Source organism: Falco cherrug, chromosome 8 (genome assembly GCF_023634085.1).
Source record: "Falco cherrug isolate bFalChe1 chromosome 8, bFalChe1.pri, whole genome shotgun sequence".
In the NCBI taxonomy this organism is placed as follows: Eukaryota; Metazoa; Chordata; class Aves; order Falconiformes; family Falconidae; genus Falco; species Falco cherrug.
The window spans coordinates 2,197,612-2,211,187 of record NC_073704.1 but is presented as its reverse complement, the minus strand read 5'-3'; the positions used below and the strand labels follow the sequence as shown (position 1 = coordinate 2,211,187).

The window sequence follows — 13,576 nt, the reverse complement described above, 5'->3', positions numbered from 1 at the left end:
CCCGGGCACCCCGGGGCACAGGCACGGCCCCACAGCCACCCCGCACCCACCCCACCGCACGGCCGCTCGCCTGCGGGGCTCCGTGCGTGCCAGCGGGCTGCGAGGCCTGCAGGGCTCGCGGGGCGGCCGGGCACGGGGCGGGGATGGCCGGGCTCACCGACATCCCGTGGAACAGCACCAGCTCCTGATGGCGGTTACACAGCCCGACCCTGCACAGAGCCTCTTGTCTCAGCCTCTGCAGCAACGGCGTCTTCAGAGCCTCTTGCTTTAAGGAGCCGAGAAAAAGAAAAAAGAAAGAAAAAAGACTTTAAGTTGTGGTTTCAGACACCCTTTCCGAGGATATAAAACAGCCTAAAGCATGCTTTAGAAATAAGTTGAAATTAGAAAGAGTTCTAAAATAGCTGCAATTTGTTTGTCAAATTTATTTCCTCCATGAAGCAATCCAACCAGCTGCCCTAAAAATTTGCAAACATCTGTTTTATAATAGATTTGCCATAAAGGCACTAACAGTAATGCAGCTAAGAATTTTAAGAGTTACAAACTTAATTTGAGCAGTGTGCCATTAGAGCTACTGGGTTAATTTTGTTTATGCCATGGCACTGCCAGTGCAATGGGTAATTGCTATGTGCATGGCGAGTACAGCACCCACGTCACACTGTCACAGCAGCGCCTACGGTAAGATCAGTTAGAGCAGTATAAATGAAGGTGAGATACGCAGTCTGAGAAAACGGGAAGTACTCTTCAAGACTTTGGAACGCGTTATGCCTCGTAGCTGGCACAATAACATACACCTACTAAGAACATGAGAAGCTTTTCAAGCGTAAGTCCTGCTCGCTTGACCTTCCATCTAGACTTTCAGTATTTTGAGCTGTGGATATTTTTGACAAAAAAAGTCCAAAGTCTTCACTCTCTCCCGCAGAGTTCCACTGTCTCTGCAGAGGTCCACACCATGCCCTTTCCTCATGACAACACGACTTCTAATACATCTGCCAAATAAAAATACGACATGTAGAAAAGATCAGTTTTGTTCAGAGGCATTCTTTGTGCAGTATGAAAAGCAAGCAGCATTCCGAACATACCGAATGATCCACAGGAGTAAAATTAAATGACGACTACAATTAAGATGTTTTAGGTTATTATAGCACGGGGTGCCAAGAAGTAAATGACAGTGCTTATGTTTGCCTCCTTAGCTGCTTGTGTGTTTTACCCATCCTTTTCAAGGCCAGGGTTTGCTCTGCTTTCCCTTTAAGTTCTGAAAACCAAATGAATACTAAAAAAGCTTCATGACACGCATGTTATTGTAGTCTAGGTTGTCTGTTTATATAATGCCATAGAAACATGTATGGCACTCAGAGAAGGGTATAATTGGCAGGACTCCGCCCTGAGGACTTTGGAATTTTACTTAGATACACCACCACCGAGAATGACAAACAAAGGGTGGAGAAGGGGGAATGGTAGGCTGAAGGTCACAGCAGTGCAGGATCATGAACAATGCTTATTATTGATGCATACAACTGGTCATTAATTGCTGTTTTTTAATTAACCCAAAGGCGTTAGCTTCATCCCTCCCATCCTTGGTGACTTCTCTCACTTTCCTTAGTTACTTATCCATTACAGAGCTGGCTTTTTACAGTCTTCAGAGGCCTTCAAGAAAAGAACCATTTCTTCTTGATCAGTTATCCATTTGGCAAAGCTGTGCCGTACAGCTCACATTGATCAGACCCACAGGTGTTTTAGGAAGCTAACCTTGTGGCAGAAGCTCAGTTCCCTCAAGAAGCGCCAATGTCAACACAAACATGCAGTGGGGTTGATGTAGTTTGGACCGGACAGACAGCAACGACCCTTCTCAGCAGGGAGCTGCGTCACCTGGGGGGTTTGGGACAAGCACGGAACATTAAGAGCCTCACAGATGGAAGCTGAGAGTGTCTGCGCTGCCTTCTCCAATTCGTTTGCAGTGACTTCTTTGACAAGACATGGAGAAGGCAAGACCCCCATTCTGTACCACCAAAGAAGGCCTCAAAAAACAAGAGGCACAAATAGCTCCACCAAGCTGTTAAGCCTCTGTGTCACAGCCATTCCACAGGGCAGCACGTGCCTAAGTAATGCAACAACACATGCAAAACAAAGCCTTACCTGAGCATCTTCAGCCTCTGGCAGTTCAAAAGTCATGGGGAAAGAGCCACATCTTCTACACGTTGCCCCTACTACTGCAGCCTTCAAGAAGCAAGAGCAAATCTGTCTGTGCAATGCCTGATCGTTGCTGTGCAAAGCGTCCGCCGCTGTTTGCTTGGTGGAAGAGCATGGAGCTGGCGTGCCAGAGCACCCCGCAGAGCGGTAGGCTAACTGGAAAACGTGCCATGCAGCGCGTCTCAGATCACAGTGTGACGCTGCCCGTCTTCGGGGGGATACTCCTGTGCTTACTGACACTGAATGTTGTTTCTCTCATTCTGTGGGGGTAAAAGGAGCAACACACACACACACGCACGCACCCCCACCCACCCCGCCACAAACTACCACCCTACACACATTACCCATGCCTCAAACATTTGAGAGCACTGCTGGCTGAAGCAACCTCTGTGGTAACAAATGCCAACCAAACCCACGAAACATCCAGAGCACAGGGTGATCGATATTTTGCACAGGCCCCTCAGAACCAGCATGCCACCTCCCGCCCTATCTGCAACAGCCAGTTCTGGACATGACCTGATCACTGAATACAGATAACCCCTCATCCAAAAAGAATTGTCATGCGTTTATTTAATACAGGTCATCAAAAAAAAAAAAAAAAAGACTTTTTTTTTTTTTTTTTGCCTATGCCAAAACCTCTGCAGGAATCCCACCACCTGCGGACACAGGAAATCAGCAACAAAAGGCAATTGTCCACGCAACAGGCAAAGCCACCCCGTCGCTGCTTACCATGGCTGCCTCGCTGTCGCCCAGCACGCGCTTCATACAAACTCCGGTCTCTATACTGAGGAAAAATCGAGCAATTGCTCAATGCATGGCATCAGGTATCCGTCATCTGGATGTGTCTTTCGAGTCTAACGTCAAGAATGACAACAGTCTGACAAGACTGAAGTCTCAAAGCCGCTTCTCTTCCCACAGCAGCTCTCCTTCAGTGATTTAGGTTAGCTTGCATCACATGTCTGGTAGCAGCAAGGTAACACAAAATTACTTTCTAAAAAAAGTTTTAAAATAATAGAAATAACACATCAGTCTTAGATTCTACAAAGAGTAAGTAAGAACTTGCCGTGCAACTGTTCTAGAGCAAAGGTCTCCTTGGACTGTGTCTGGTGGGGAGAACCCCTGCCCAACCGCTGATAAAAGACCAGTTTCTCTTACTGGAACTAGTATCACCTGTCACAAAAGCAGAAGGAAATGTTTGGCTGGGGCCCCTGACTTTTATTAGAGACAGAAAAATGTATTTTTTCTCTGAAGAAATTTCCCTGTGAAAGTAACAGTGCTTCTCTGTGCTACAGCCACTGTTGTAAAGCATGTTGCTGCCAGTTCGGAAGCTCCGTTCAGAAGCAGAGACTCTTACATGAAGCCTGGGCCTCTCCCACATGTTGACCATAGGATCTGGTGCTTTGTTTGTCATAGTTTTTGTTTCATACGTAGTTCTTGCTCAAATTATGTTGCAGATGGCTGCAGAATCCTTACTTGCTTCGCCTCCAGAATTACAATCTGTAACATGTCAGACTCCATAGGCCACCAGAAGTCACTTCGAAAAGGTGACGTAAGAGTTATCCTGTGGTTTCTCTAAAAGGTTTTAAAATGCTGCAAAGGACATGGAATGATCTAGAGATAAGAGGTACTCATTTAAAAAATAACGTTACAGTATTTTCAGAGGCCCAATAAAAGAGCTGATTTCCAAAGTGGATTTTGTAAGAAGATTTATTTTAATTAAGTGATTTCATGATGAAACATGGTCTTAAACAAAATAGAGATCAGTATGAAAATAAAATTATACACAGAAAAATCTTTTCCCCGAATGCTGAGTAACAGGAAATACAACACAACACTCCTGTATTCAACCAAGTAGATAATGATGTGAATCTGTGAGCAAACATTATAGTACATTCCGTGAAGCCAGGCACAAGGAAACACAGTGTGTGCCCCCGTTAACACTCGACACATTTTGCGTCTGCTCTCTCTGCCTCAAAGGAAAAAAAGTGAAATGTAATGCAGTGTAAATGGAGAAAAGGACACACACCATCTTAATGCCTGAAGCACATATTCCCCACTTAGTGTTTTGTGAAAGACGTATACCAAATTCAGATGAAACTTAAATTGGCTTGTAGAAAGATAGAAAAACTTGATATTGTATTTGATATACAGTCTTGTGAACACTTAACTGAAAAGTATGGAAAGGGTTAAAAAATACACCACGTGTTCTATGTAAAGCTTAGAAATAAATACACACTCTATTCTCAGTGCCTGAAATTCTTTAAAAACAAAGAACTTGGTATAAAATTATATCAAGTAATTGTCAAAAATGAGGGAGATGCACCTATAGACCGGTTAGATTCTGGATGCCTGCATCCCCACTACAAAAACTTGTAAAACTGTATGTGCTTTCAAACATGCTGAATAAACCACACCGCAACCTCGCGAGGGGGTAGCAGTATGCCACACCACACACCCCTCATCACCTTCCTTTTCCCTAAAGTTGCCCCAGTCCATGCCGTACCAGCCCTTACAAGTACAGATGTTTGGTCACTTACACAAAAAGCAGCCTTGCTGATCGGGATTCGTGGATGCCCTCAAGGCTATGTCACTCCAAAGGAAAACAGAGTGCAAAGAAACAGCATCCTCCTAAGATGACTTATGTACTTATTTATTATTACAATTCTTCTCCCTCCCTGCAATGCCGATGATAAACAGCTGGCTCCTGAGTGTTGCAGGCTCACTGCAGAGAAGTGTCCTGCCATATGGAACGACTGAACCATTATGGTCCAACATTCCAGTTGACTTCTCGCTTAGAACTTAAAAGTTTATATAAAACTCTTACCACCTCAGATACCATGTCAATGAAGAAAACTTGCAAGGAATTCCTCTTTGACTCTTACACTGACTTATCCAATAGTCTTGGCTTTTAGGTGAAGAACTTGGTCAGCTTTTAGGTACAGAACCAGATCCTGAAATCTTCCTACCCTCTTACACAGTATTATTTTTGGTAACGTTGAGAACATTTTAATTACCTCAAATAAGCTTTAGAAATGTCCTATCAGTCCCTCTCTTTGTGGAGATTCATGGTTCTTACACAACCATAACACAAACCCCAACTATCCAAAATAAAAGCCCGGCAACCCAAAAATACACTTTCACACATCTACATGCCAGGCATTTGGCCCATCCTGTTTAAAATGAAAGCCACCTTCGGTAGTGGTGATTTAACTCCTTACCACATGCTACTTCTCTTGCAGAATGCAGCTAGTAATAAACACAGTAATTATTTGTAGAAACAAAAGAGGACTTTCAGACACCCCTATGTAGAAGCCTTCATCTTCATAAGTCTAGTCCAAATAAAAAAAAAAAAAACAAAAAACCACGCAATCCAATAACACAAGAAAAACCAACAGAGAAGAATGCTTTCTGATTGTGTATTTTAGATTTTCAAGACCTGAATTAGGTAAAATACAGCTTGCATTTGCAGTGACACCAACATATTTCAGGACGAACAGTTGTTTTTCCTGGGTACACACTATCACAGCTCGATTTCCCAGCAGAAGCGATCCCTTGTGTGTACCCGCCTGCCCCCCGTTCACCAAGCAGAGTCTCGTTTCTGTCCCTACTCGTTCAGTCGTGTCTCCACTCCAGGATTATTCCACGGTTGCACTTTGTGTGCCTGATCTGCTGTGTGGAACGGTCATATCTTATCATTACAGCACCTACAATTACATTCCTTCCTTAGTATTGTTTATGAGGCTTCAGCGATTTATTTGCTTATTCACACAGCAATCTATTTTTAAATTACTTGGCTCCAATGTCTGATTGCAGTCCGCGTGGCAATCAAATATGATGCCTCAGCAAAATCTTTTATTGACCCAATTTATACTGCTAGGTGAGCGTTTCTAACTATAAAAATTGTAATTGTCATTTAAAATGAGAGATGCCAAATAGTCATTGCAGTTATGTCAGGAGCTGCTTGTATTAGCAATTAGCAGGCAATGCAGGTATGGACGAGCTTTTGTAAGAAACCTGTTCAAGGGCTGTATTGCAAAAGCCTCCCCCTGTGGAAGGCACAGTCCTCACTAAGGTGACGCATCACCTGCTGCCGTGATTTCTGGATCAGCGCTCACCCTGCCTCCCTGCAAGAGTGACTCACCCTTCCAGCCAACAGCCCCGAGCAGCCCACGGAGGCTCAGAAATTCTGGCCAGAGAACCACCCCCCCCCCTCCCCCCCTATTAATTTTGCAAAACCAAAACAAAAGGACATTTTACCCTTGGATGCCTAATCAACTGTTTTCCAAAAAACTTTTATGACTATTTTTCCTAAACCACTCACAACCTAGATGTCAGAGTAACAGCTGTCCCACCGACTCCCCGGACTGAACAGACCTGCTTTTGTCGCAAAGGAGGCCAGTTTAATTCTTGATGCAAAAATAAACAAACCCACAACTTATTCTGATACTATAGCTACAGCCAGTGTAGGTGGTCAATGATTGTCTCTCGGTGATTGCAGGATTATGTGCAATTAAAAGGGAAAGGCCGGCTGGCCTTTGGAAGGCAGCCCAGAGTAAGGGAGACCAGAGTCCTGCGGAGTTTTGTAGGTCTATACATTTAAAAGCCGATTACATTGATGTCAGCACAAAACTATCTTCAATTAGCAGAACAATATACCTCCTGAGCGCTTAGCAAAAGCCCTCTTAAGTAGAGAAGACTTTTTCTAGCAGGGGCTGAGCGAGAAGTTTCTTAAAGTTCTAAAAAAGAAACAAACTGAAAAACAAAATCCAAGTTTCATTATTCATGTATTTCATATATAAGATTTTTGAAGGGAGGAAGGATTGAAAGAAGCATAGTTTAGCTCCTTTTGCATTCACTGCAACTTTAAGAGACCTGCCAGAATACATCTAAATTTTATAAATCAAAATGTTAATTTTTGTTATTATTCTGCAATGTAACTGGACTGCCTTTGGTACGTAAAGGAAACAAGTTAAAAATCCCAATTATTGATTTAGGCAGGGGCTAATCAATAAGCATAGCAATTATTTTACATAGTCCTCAGGAGGTAATTTAATTGCATTGTGAATCCATACAGATACTACAGTGGATTGTAACCATTCCGGAGGAGTCCCTGACTGTCAGCTTTTCCCTACGGTCAGGAGGAGCCTCCCTAAGCAGTGACCAGAAGGTCATTATAATGTCACTGATATTAAATAGAACCTTGAAATTAATCATGAGTCTATGAAGTAGAGCCCTAACTGAAGTCTCAGCCTGAACAATACCTTTCTTTACAGTAAAACTATTTTAGAAAATACCAGAAATGTTTGAATAAAAAACTTTTCATAGCAATGAATATTCCATATAGCAGTAGTCTAGCGCTGAGACGGGACAAAAGCACTACGAAGCTCATGGTCTGTTTGAAAGAGATGCAAAACATAAACCACACTGTGTGTGTATATGGTCAGCTTTATAATTTTGCATACTGCCAACAAAAATGGGCTGTAAAAAGGCTTTCTGCCTTGCTGGCTTTACAATAAAGTTCTTCTTTCCCCCTGTTTACCTACTGTGTATTTATTTTTCCAGCAAACAAGCAATTTCAAATCGAACCTCCTGAACGCTTTTTTATTTTAAAATATTTAGGCAAGAAGGTTAGACTAGTCCAACAGCAGTTGCTGTGGTTATGCTAATGAAATTGTAAAGGCTATTTCACTTGCAATTGGTGAGCTAGTCAACCCATAACATTTCTGCAGTTCTGTTTTGTACTGCGTAATTGAGCCAAAACGCAAGCAGTTGAAGAAGCCAGGTCTGAGTAATTATTCTGAAATTTTGTTTGGAGTTCAGTTTGCTTGCCTAGGGAGGAAAGGAAAGGGTGAGAAGGGGAAACAGCAGTGACGGCTGAGCATTAGCACTGTAAGGTTAATGTTAAAGCTGTCTGCAATCTTGCGACTGGAGACCAAGCTTTGCTCAATGCCCGTCCATGCCAACAGGAATAATTACCCATCCACATAAAAACAGTGGAAAGAAAAACGTAACTGCTAGTATAACTTAATACACAAAGTGAGGTTCATTTGCTGAAAAGAATTCATTTCCTTCATGCTATGGGAAATGAACTCCCAACTGGCTATTCAGACACAGCTGATGCAGATTCCCCTTTGGTGAACAGGAATTCCCTCAGCAGAGACAGGGTGCTCCGAGGATCTCCTTAAACCTCTGCAGCGAAATTCAGTAAACATCTGCAATTAATACTGCTGAGATTACATTCAGCAACCAGCTGATACCATTGCAAATGCTTCAGAAGGAAGCTTCTCTTCTCTTTTTTTTTTTTTTCTTTTAAAAGTATTAAAAATAAATAAGAAACCACAGAACCCTCTCCTTTCCTATAATTTTAAACTGAGCAAACTACCAGTCCGGTCCTCTGCCAGTTTAACTCACGCCAGCAGCTCTGTCTGATGTGCTGCCAGCACGCTGCTGCCCAGCTGTGCAGTCTGCCCGCAGATGACTGCACTCACCATGCCCTGGGTGACCCGACGTTTGCCGCTCCAGTGCCGTGGCCACCTGGTGCCCAGGGTGGGCTTCACCCTGGGTACTCCCTAAGCCTCATTAACACCTTTTTATGGGGGGATTGCTGCAAGGATACTGAAAAATATATTTAAAAGCAAAAAAGGCAACTGCAAAAAGGCGATTATTTGATAAATAGTAAGGAAAAAGAGCAGGGAGGTGGGGAGGAAAGGTGAGCAGGACTGCAGATTAGATAGATTGGATGTGATTTTGGATTGCAAGAAGGCTTTGCCGTGTTACTCTGCAAGCTGCTGCTGACGATGTGACAGGAGTAGTGGATGGCTGTCTCCTGCCTGCTGTGGGCAAACCCACGGCTACCCTAAACCGCTGTTGGCTGGCAGATTTTTAACAGGTAACTGCTTGCTAAAGGAGGTGCCACGTTGCATAATTTTATCAATTACCAGCTTTCCTGGTGTATTTAGGAGCGTTATGGGTAAACTGACCGCTAGCAGTGCCCGGTGAGCAACACACACCTCTGCTCGGCTGGGACACCGCGGACAGAGGCCACTGGCAGGCAAGCGCAGGTCTGCAAGGACCTGCTAGGTGCTTTTTTGGCTAGCAACGCGGGGTTCTGCTCCCCAGCAGAGCGGGAAACCTGGGCAGCTCACTTGAGCTCTCGCGGGGACCTCCCAGGCAGGCTCTGTCAGACGGAGATGCTGCAGGTAAGTTAATACAAGCTGTCATCTCGCTGCAGCTGAAGGGAATCTTTTGTCTGCTTCAGGCTGACCAGCTTTTTCACCCTCCCTAAATGCAAAGCTCCTCAGCGCCGTCTGGAAAAGCTCCGAGAAGATACAGAGCTTTCCAAAAGGCTTCTCAGCCTGCATCCGCACCCTCGCGCCTGGCACGGCGCGCTGTAAGCAGAAGCACCGTGGTCACCCGTTGCGGTCATCTGCAGGACGCGGAAAGCTGGCTTTCTCTTGGGACATGTTGAACAGGAATGGCTTCCCACACCAAAGGGGGAGTATTCCAAGCAGTAGCCAGGAGACATGGGTATCTCGGAAAGCTCAGGCTTCCTTTCCTGTATTCCCTCCCTGCTAATCTCTTCAGAGCAGCAGCATCGCTCGTATCATTGCACAGAGCCAGCCAAGGGTGCAAGACACCGCAGGCAGCCGTACTCAGGGCGCTAACGCCGCATCGCTGTCAAACAGCGCTTCTCTGGAGACCCTCAGGTGGTGCTGGCAGCGAAGGAGGAAGCAGTAGCTCCTCCTCAGTCTCTCTTGGCCTTAATACTACAAGGATTCTGGATTTTTTTAATTTTTTTTTTTTTTTTTTTGAACTGACAGCTGCCCCACTGGTGACCCTGTCACATCTTTACAGATTACCAGATCATCATGGCTGATTTGACTTAGTTTGACATGCATAAATACAGAACAAATGCGTGCAGTAGATATATTTAAATAAAAATTGACAAGATGCATTTATTGGTTTAGTTTTGTACAAAAGCATAACTTAAAAGGCAGACTAGTATAAACTTAATTTGTGCCAAATATTTAAACTTCATTCCAAAGAGTTTCTGGTTCAAAACTTGTAGATACAGTTTCCACCTGGGAAATCTCCTTTTTAGACCACAGATAATACGGTACTGTAAAATCTAAATTCTGCAGTCCTTCAACCAGTCAGAAGTTGCATTCTGCTCCGAGTGCCAGAGTTTTAGCTACTCGGTGAATGGGTCATGAGCTATGCTGGAGTGACCTGATGAAGAGTCAGCCTACTGCTCATTCGTGTTCTGAAAAAAAGATGCGCATTAGGATCTGTGGCATGCAATCTTAGCAAAGACTGATAAATACATGTGTAAAAATAGGGTGACATGTTTGCATTTTTCTTTGCCACTTCATACCAGCCAGAAGTAGCGTAAGAAAACCTATGTTACTTAAGTGAGTCCCGGATGTCATGCAGAAGCTCAATTATTCCTGAAATAAAAGAATGCTTTCGCTCTGATTTTGCAAGTGGATTTTCCTTTGCACAGGCAACAATTTTTTCAGTAAGCCTAAAGGGTTTTCTCAGTCTTGGCTGCCACCACCACAGCTGCACCTGCCTTCTGACTTGGAGGCTGGAGTGGCAGTCCTTGCTGACGACATCTCCACAGACGTGAACCGCCGCTGGAAAAAAACCCGCCACAAGAACCAGCAGGATACCTCCCCGAGATGCCCTTTCGAGAGTCTCCAAAGAGAGAGCGTTATTTCCAAAGCTACTTTTCCCACAGAACAGGGCTTGCTGTGCTTCAGGGCTATCAAGAGGGCTAGCGCAAAGCTAGATTCACGTTCTTGTCATCCAGTATCCAAGCGCAACTTCCTGGAATTTTAAGATGTGGTGGACGCACTGCGTGACAGCAGCTGGACAAGAAACGGTGCGCAGCTGCCCAAGTGTTCCACAAGACCGTCTGGAGGAAAGTACCAAAAATAGATGCCAGCAAGCCTCGTGTATTTCAGCAAAATTAAGCATAAAGAAATTGGTGTCCATGCAGTGTTTGATATGCCATAAAAACTCTTCCAAATACCGTTTGATAAGAAACTATTTATCAGTGGAAATGCAAGCTTAGACACTATGTGAACAGTTTACATCTTGTAGGTGTTCACTGATACGGGACAGTGGCACTGTGACCAGTGGCTCACCTTGAAGCAGGTTACCCATGGGTTTCCCAGCTGAGCTAGTGTTTTATGGTGCTGTACAAATCAAAAGTTGTGGGGAGCATATGAAATATCTGTATTAAAATCCACTGCATTAAGTTATCCAATGCATGAAAAATGACCCAGATGCATTTAAAATAAATGCATATTACAACATCACATATAGTATTATAAAATTATTACTTATGTGCACAGTCCTGGTTTCTCTAGACATGGCACCGTGAAGAAAGCCTGGTTCCTAAGCATTTTTATAGATACTTGATAGTGATGCAGTTTGCTATCAGTCAGATCATAATGTCCCTTCAACTTTGGTACATTCAGTGCAAAATATTTTTGGGAGTTTTTCACTCTTATAAAAATAAAAGGCATTTTTTTTCCCCTTTGAGAGTGCTTAAAGAATAAACACTAGCAGAATGTCTGTTCAAGCATGGAAAGTGACAGAAACAGAAAGAGCGTTTTAGTTTGCTTGTTTCCTGTTTACACTCTAAGAAACATAATATAAGGAACCTATAAAAATAAACAGAAGTCACTGTGTTAGGGTTTTTCTCCTGATATGCTGTGATAAATTGCTAGTTTCTTCTTAAAATAGTTTCCATGCAGTATAAAGCATAAAATCAGTCTTATTAAGTCATTAAGTTCATTATAACAGCTAATCTTTTGTCATACACACCACTGGCAAACACATTTCCACAAACCTCAACGCAAGCCGTTGCTGTGATATCCTTTGGCTCTGACCTTCCCTCCAATTCACTTCTGCCCCAGGGACTTGAGCTCTGTGGTGCACCCCATGCAGGCACTCGTAGTCTTACGTAAAGCAAGTACTGAGAATGCTATTACAACACGGCATGAAGTAATGTACCTTCAGGAATTTAAAAAAAAAATAAAAATCTCTCGTATGATTTTTTGATAATTTACTGGGTAGGTAAGGGGGCTGAATGGTTTCACATTTTTCCTTGCATTTGCTATTCAACAACTCTGATGAAATCCAGTTTTCGGATACGTGTCAGTTTTGCAGTAGCCAGGTTGATTGTAACGTGGGATCACGTTTCTTGTTTGCTCAGAACATAAACTTAAGAAATTTGGCTGTCCTGAAAAGCCATGGATTGCAAGAATTGGTTTTCCCTGCACATCAGGCACACTCTAGTTTCACCGTAGAGAATTTCGCCACTACTACAATGCATTTTAATTGCTTCAGAAGCTCTTTCATGGAACCTCATTATTTGAATTGCACCGTGAAACAATTTTCCTCTAGGAAATCCAATACAAACGTTCATTCATTCCTTGAGAAGACAGACCCACAAAAGTCCAGTGAGCTGGGCACTGTGGTTTGTGTATCACTCAAGTCCAAAAGTACTTGTCTCTTCAACTGCTGTCAACAGTTTTTCATATAACATAGAGAATGACGGATAAGGGGGAAGGTCCAGACGATTGAAACAAGTGTGAGCCCTGAGGGGGGGGGGGGGTGGGGGTGGGGTGGGGAGAAAAAAGAAAAAAAGAAGAGGTGAAGTAGTACATTATTTTAAAAGTTCAAAAGAAAACACACGGACTGGTATGTGCTTGCATAGAGATGGGCAGATAGTGTTCTTTCAGAAGACTTTGTTCTGTCAAATGATGTTTTCCAATTCAACAGGTAGTGAGGTTTAATCTACTTTCTTCTAATTAAAATAAGCCAGTAAGAAGCATTTATGAAGGTTTTCAGAAACACACTGACAGCCCAGAGAGCTTGGGGTAATCTTTATCCATTAAATGTGCATGAGAAAACAATGATATAGCGTGGTACAGTTCAAATAGTCTGTTCTGAAATCGTGGCTTTAAATTATCTTCTGAGCCGTAGTATTTTTTTGTCTCTATTCATGACACTTGAATACTGCATTTGGAATGATAAACAAGGTATTTCAGTACATTGAGCATGCATAAGATATTAGATTTGATGAAATATTAAAAATATTCTAGATATGCAGGAAACAATCCCACAGTCGTAAAGGACAGACAAATTAGATGCTCTTAAGTCTACGTTTCCCTGGCATACGGATCATGTTCTTGGGAAGTTCCTCCTTGTGCTGATTTGCACTGCGTACATATCTGACCCTGCAAGCCAATGACCTTTAGAATAACACTTTTTGTAATTACCCAAAACTATGCACGTACCTCTGGCACACTGCCCTGACTTCTTCAGAGGACAACCACGTGGTTTATTTCCAAAGTCCATCTACCTCGGTTTTCTG

The 13,576-nt window shown here is 43.2% G+C and overlaps 1 protein-coding gene across 1 annotated transcript in view; it reads right to left on the bottom strand.

Annotated features, from left to right (window-relative positions):
- Positions 1–159: 159 nt before the first annotated feature.
- The window catches only part of HECW2 (HECT, C2 and WW domain containing E3 ubiquitin protein ligase 2), a 176,318-nt gene continuing 162,901 nt past the window's right edge, over positions 160–13,576 (bottom strand). Inside the window, exons 29-33 of the mRNA XM_055719209.1 lie at positions 2,917–12,797; positions 2,134–2,447; positions 1,747–1,866; positions 796–986; positions 160–265 (exon numbers count right to left, since the gene is read on the bottom strand). Coding sequence (XP_055575184.1) covers positions 12,686–12,797 — 112 coding nt within the window. The 3' untranslated portion in view covers positions 160–265; positions 796–986; positions 1,747–1,866; positions 2,134–2,447; positions 2,917–12,685. The remainder of the gene's footprint in view (positions 266–795; positions 987–1,746; positions 1,867–2,133; positions 2,448–2,916; positions 12,798–13,576) is intronic.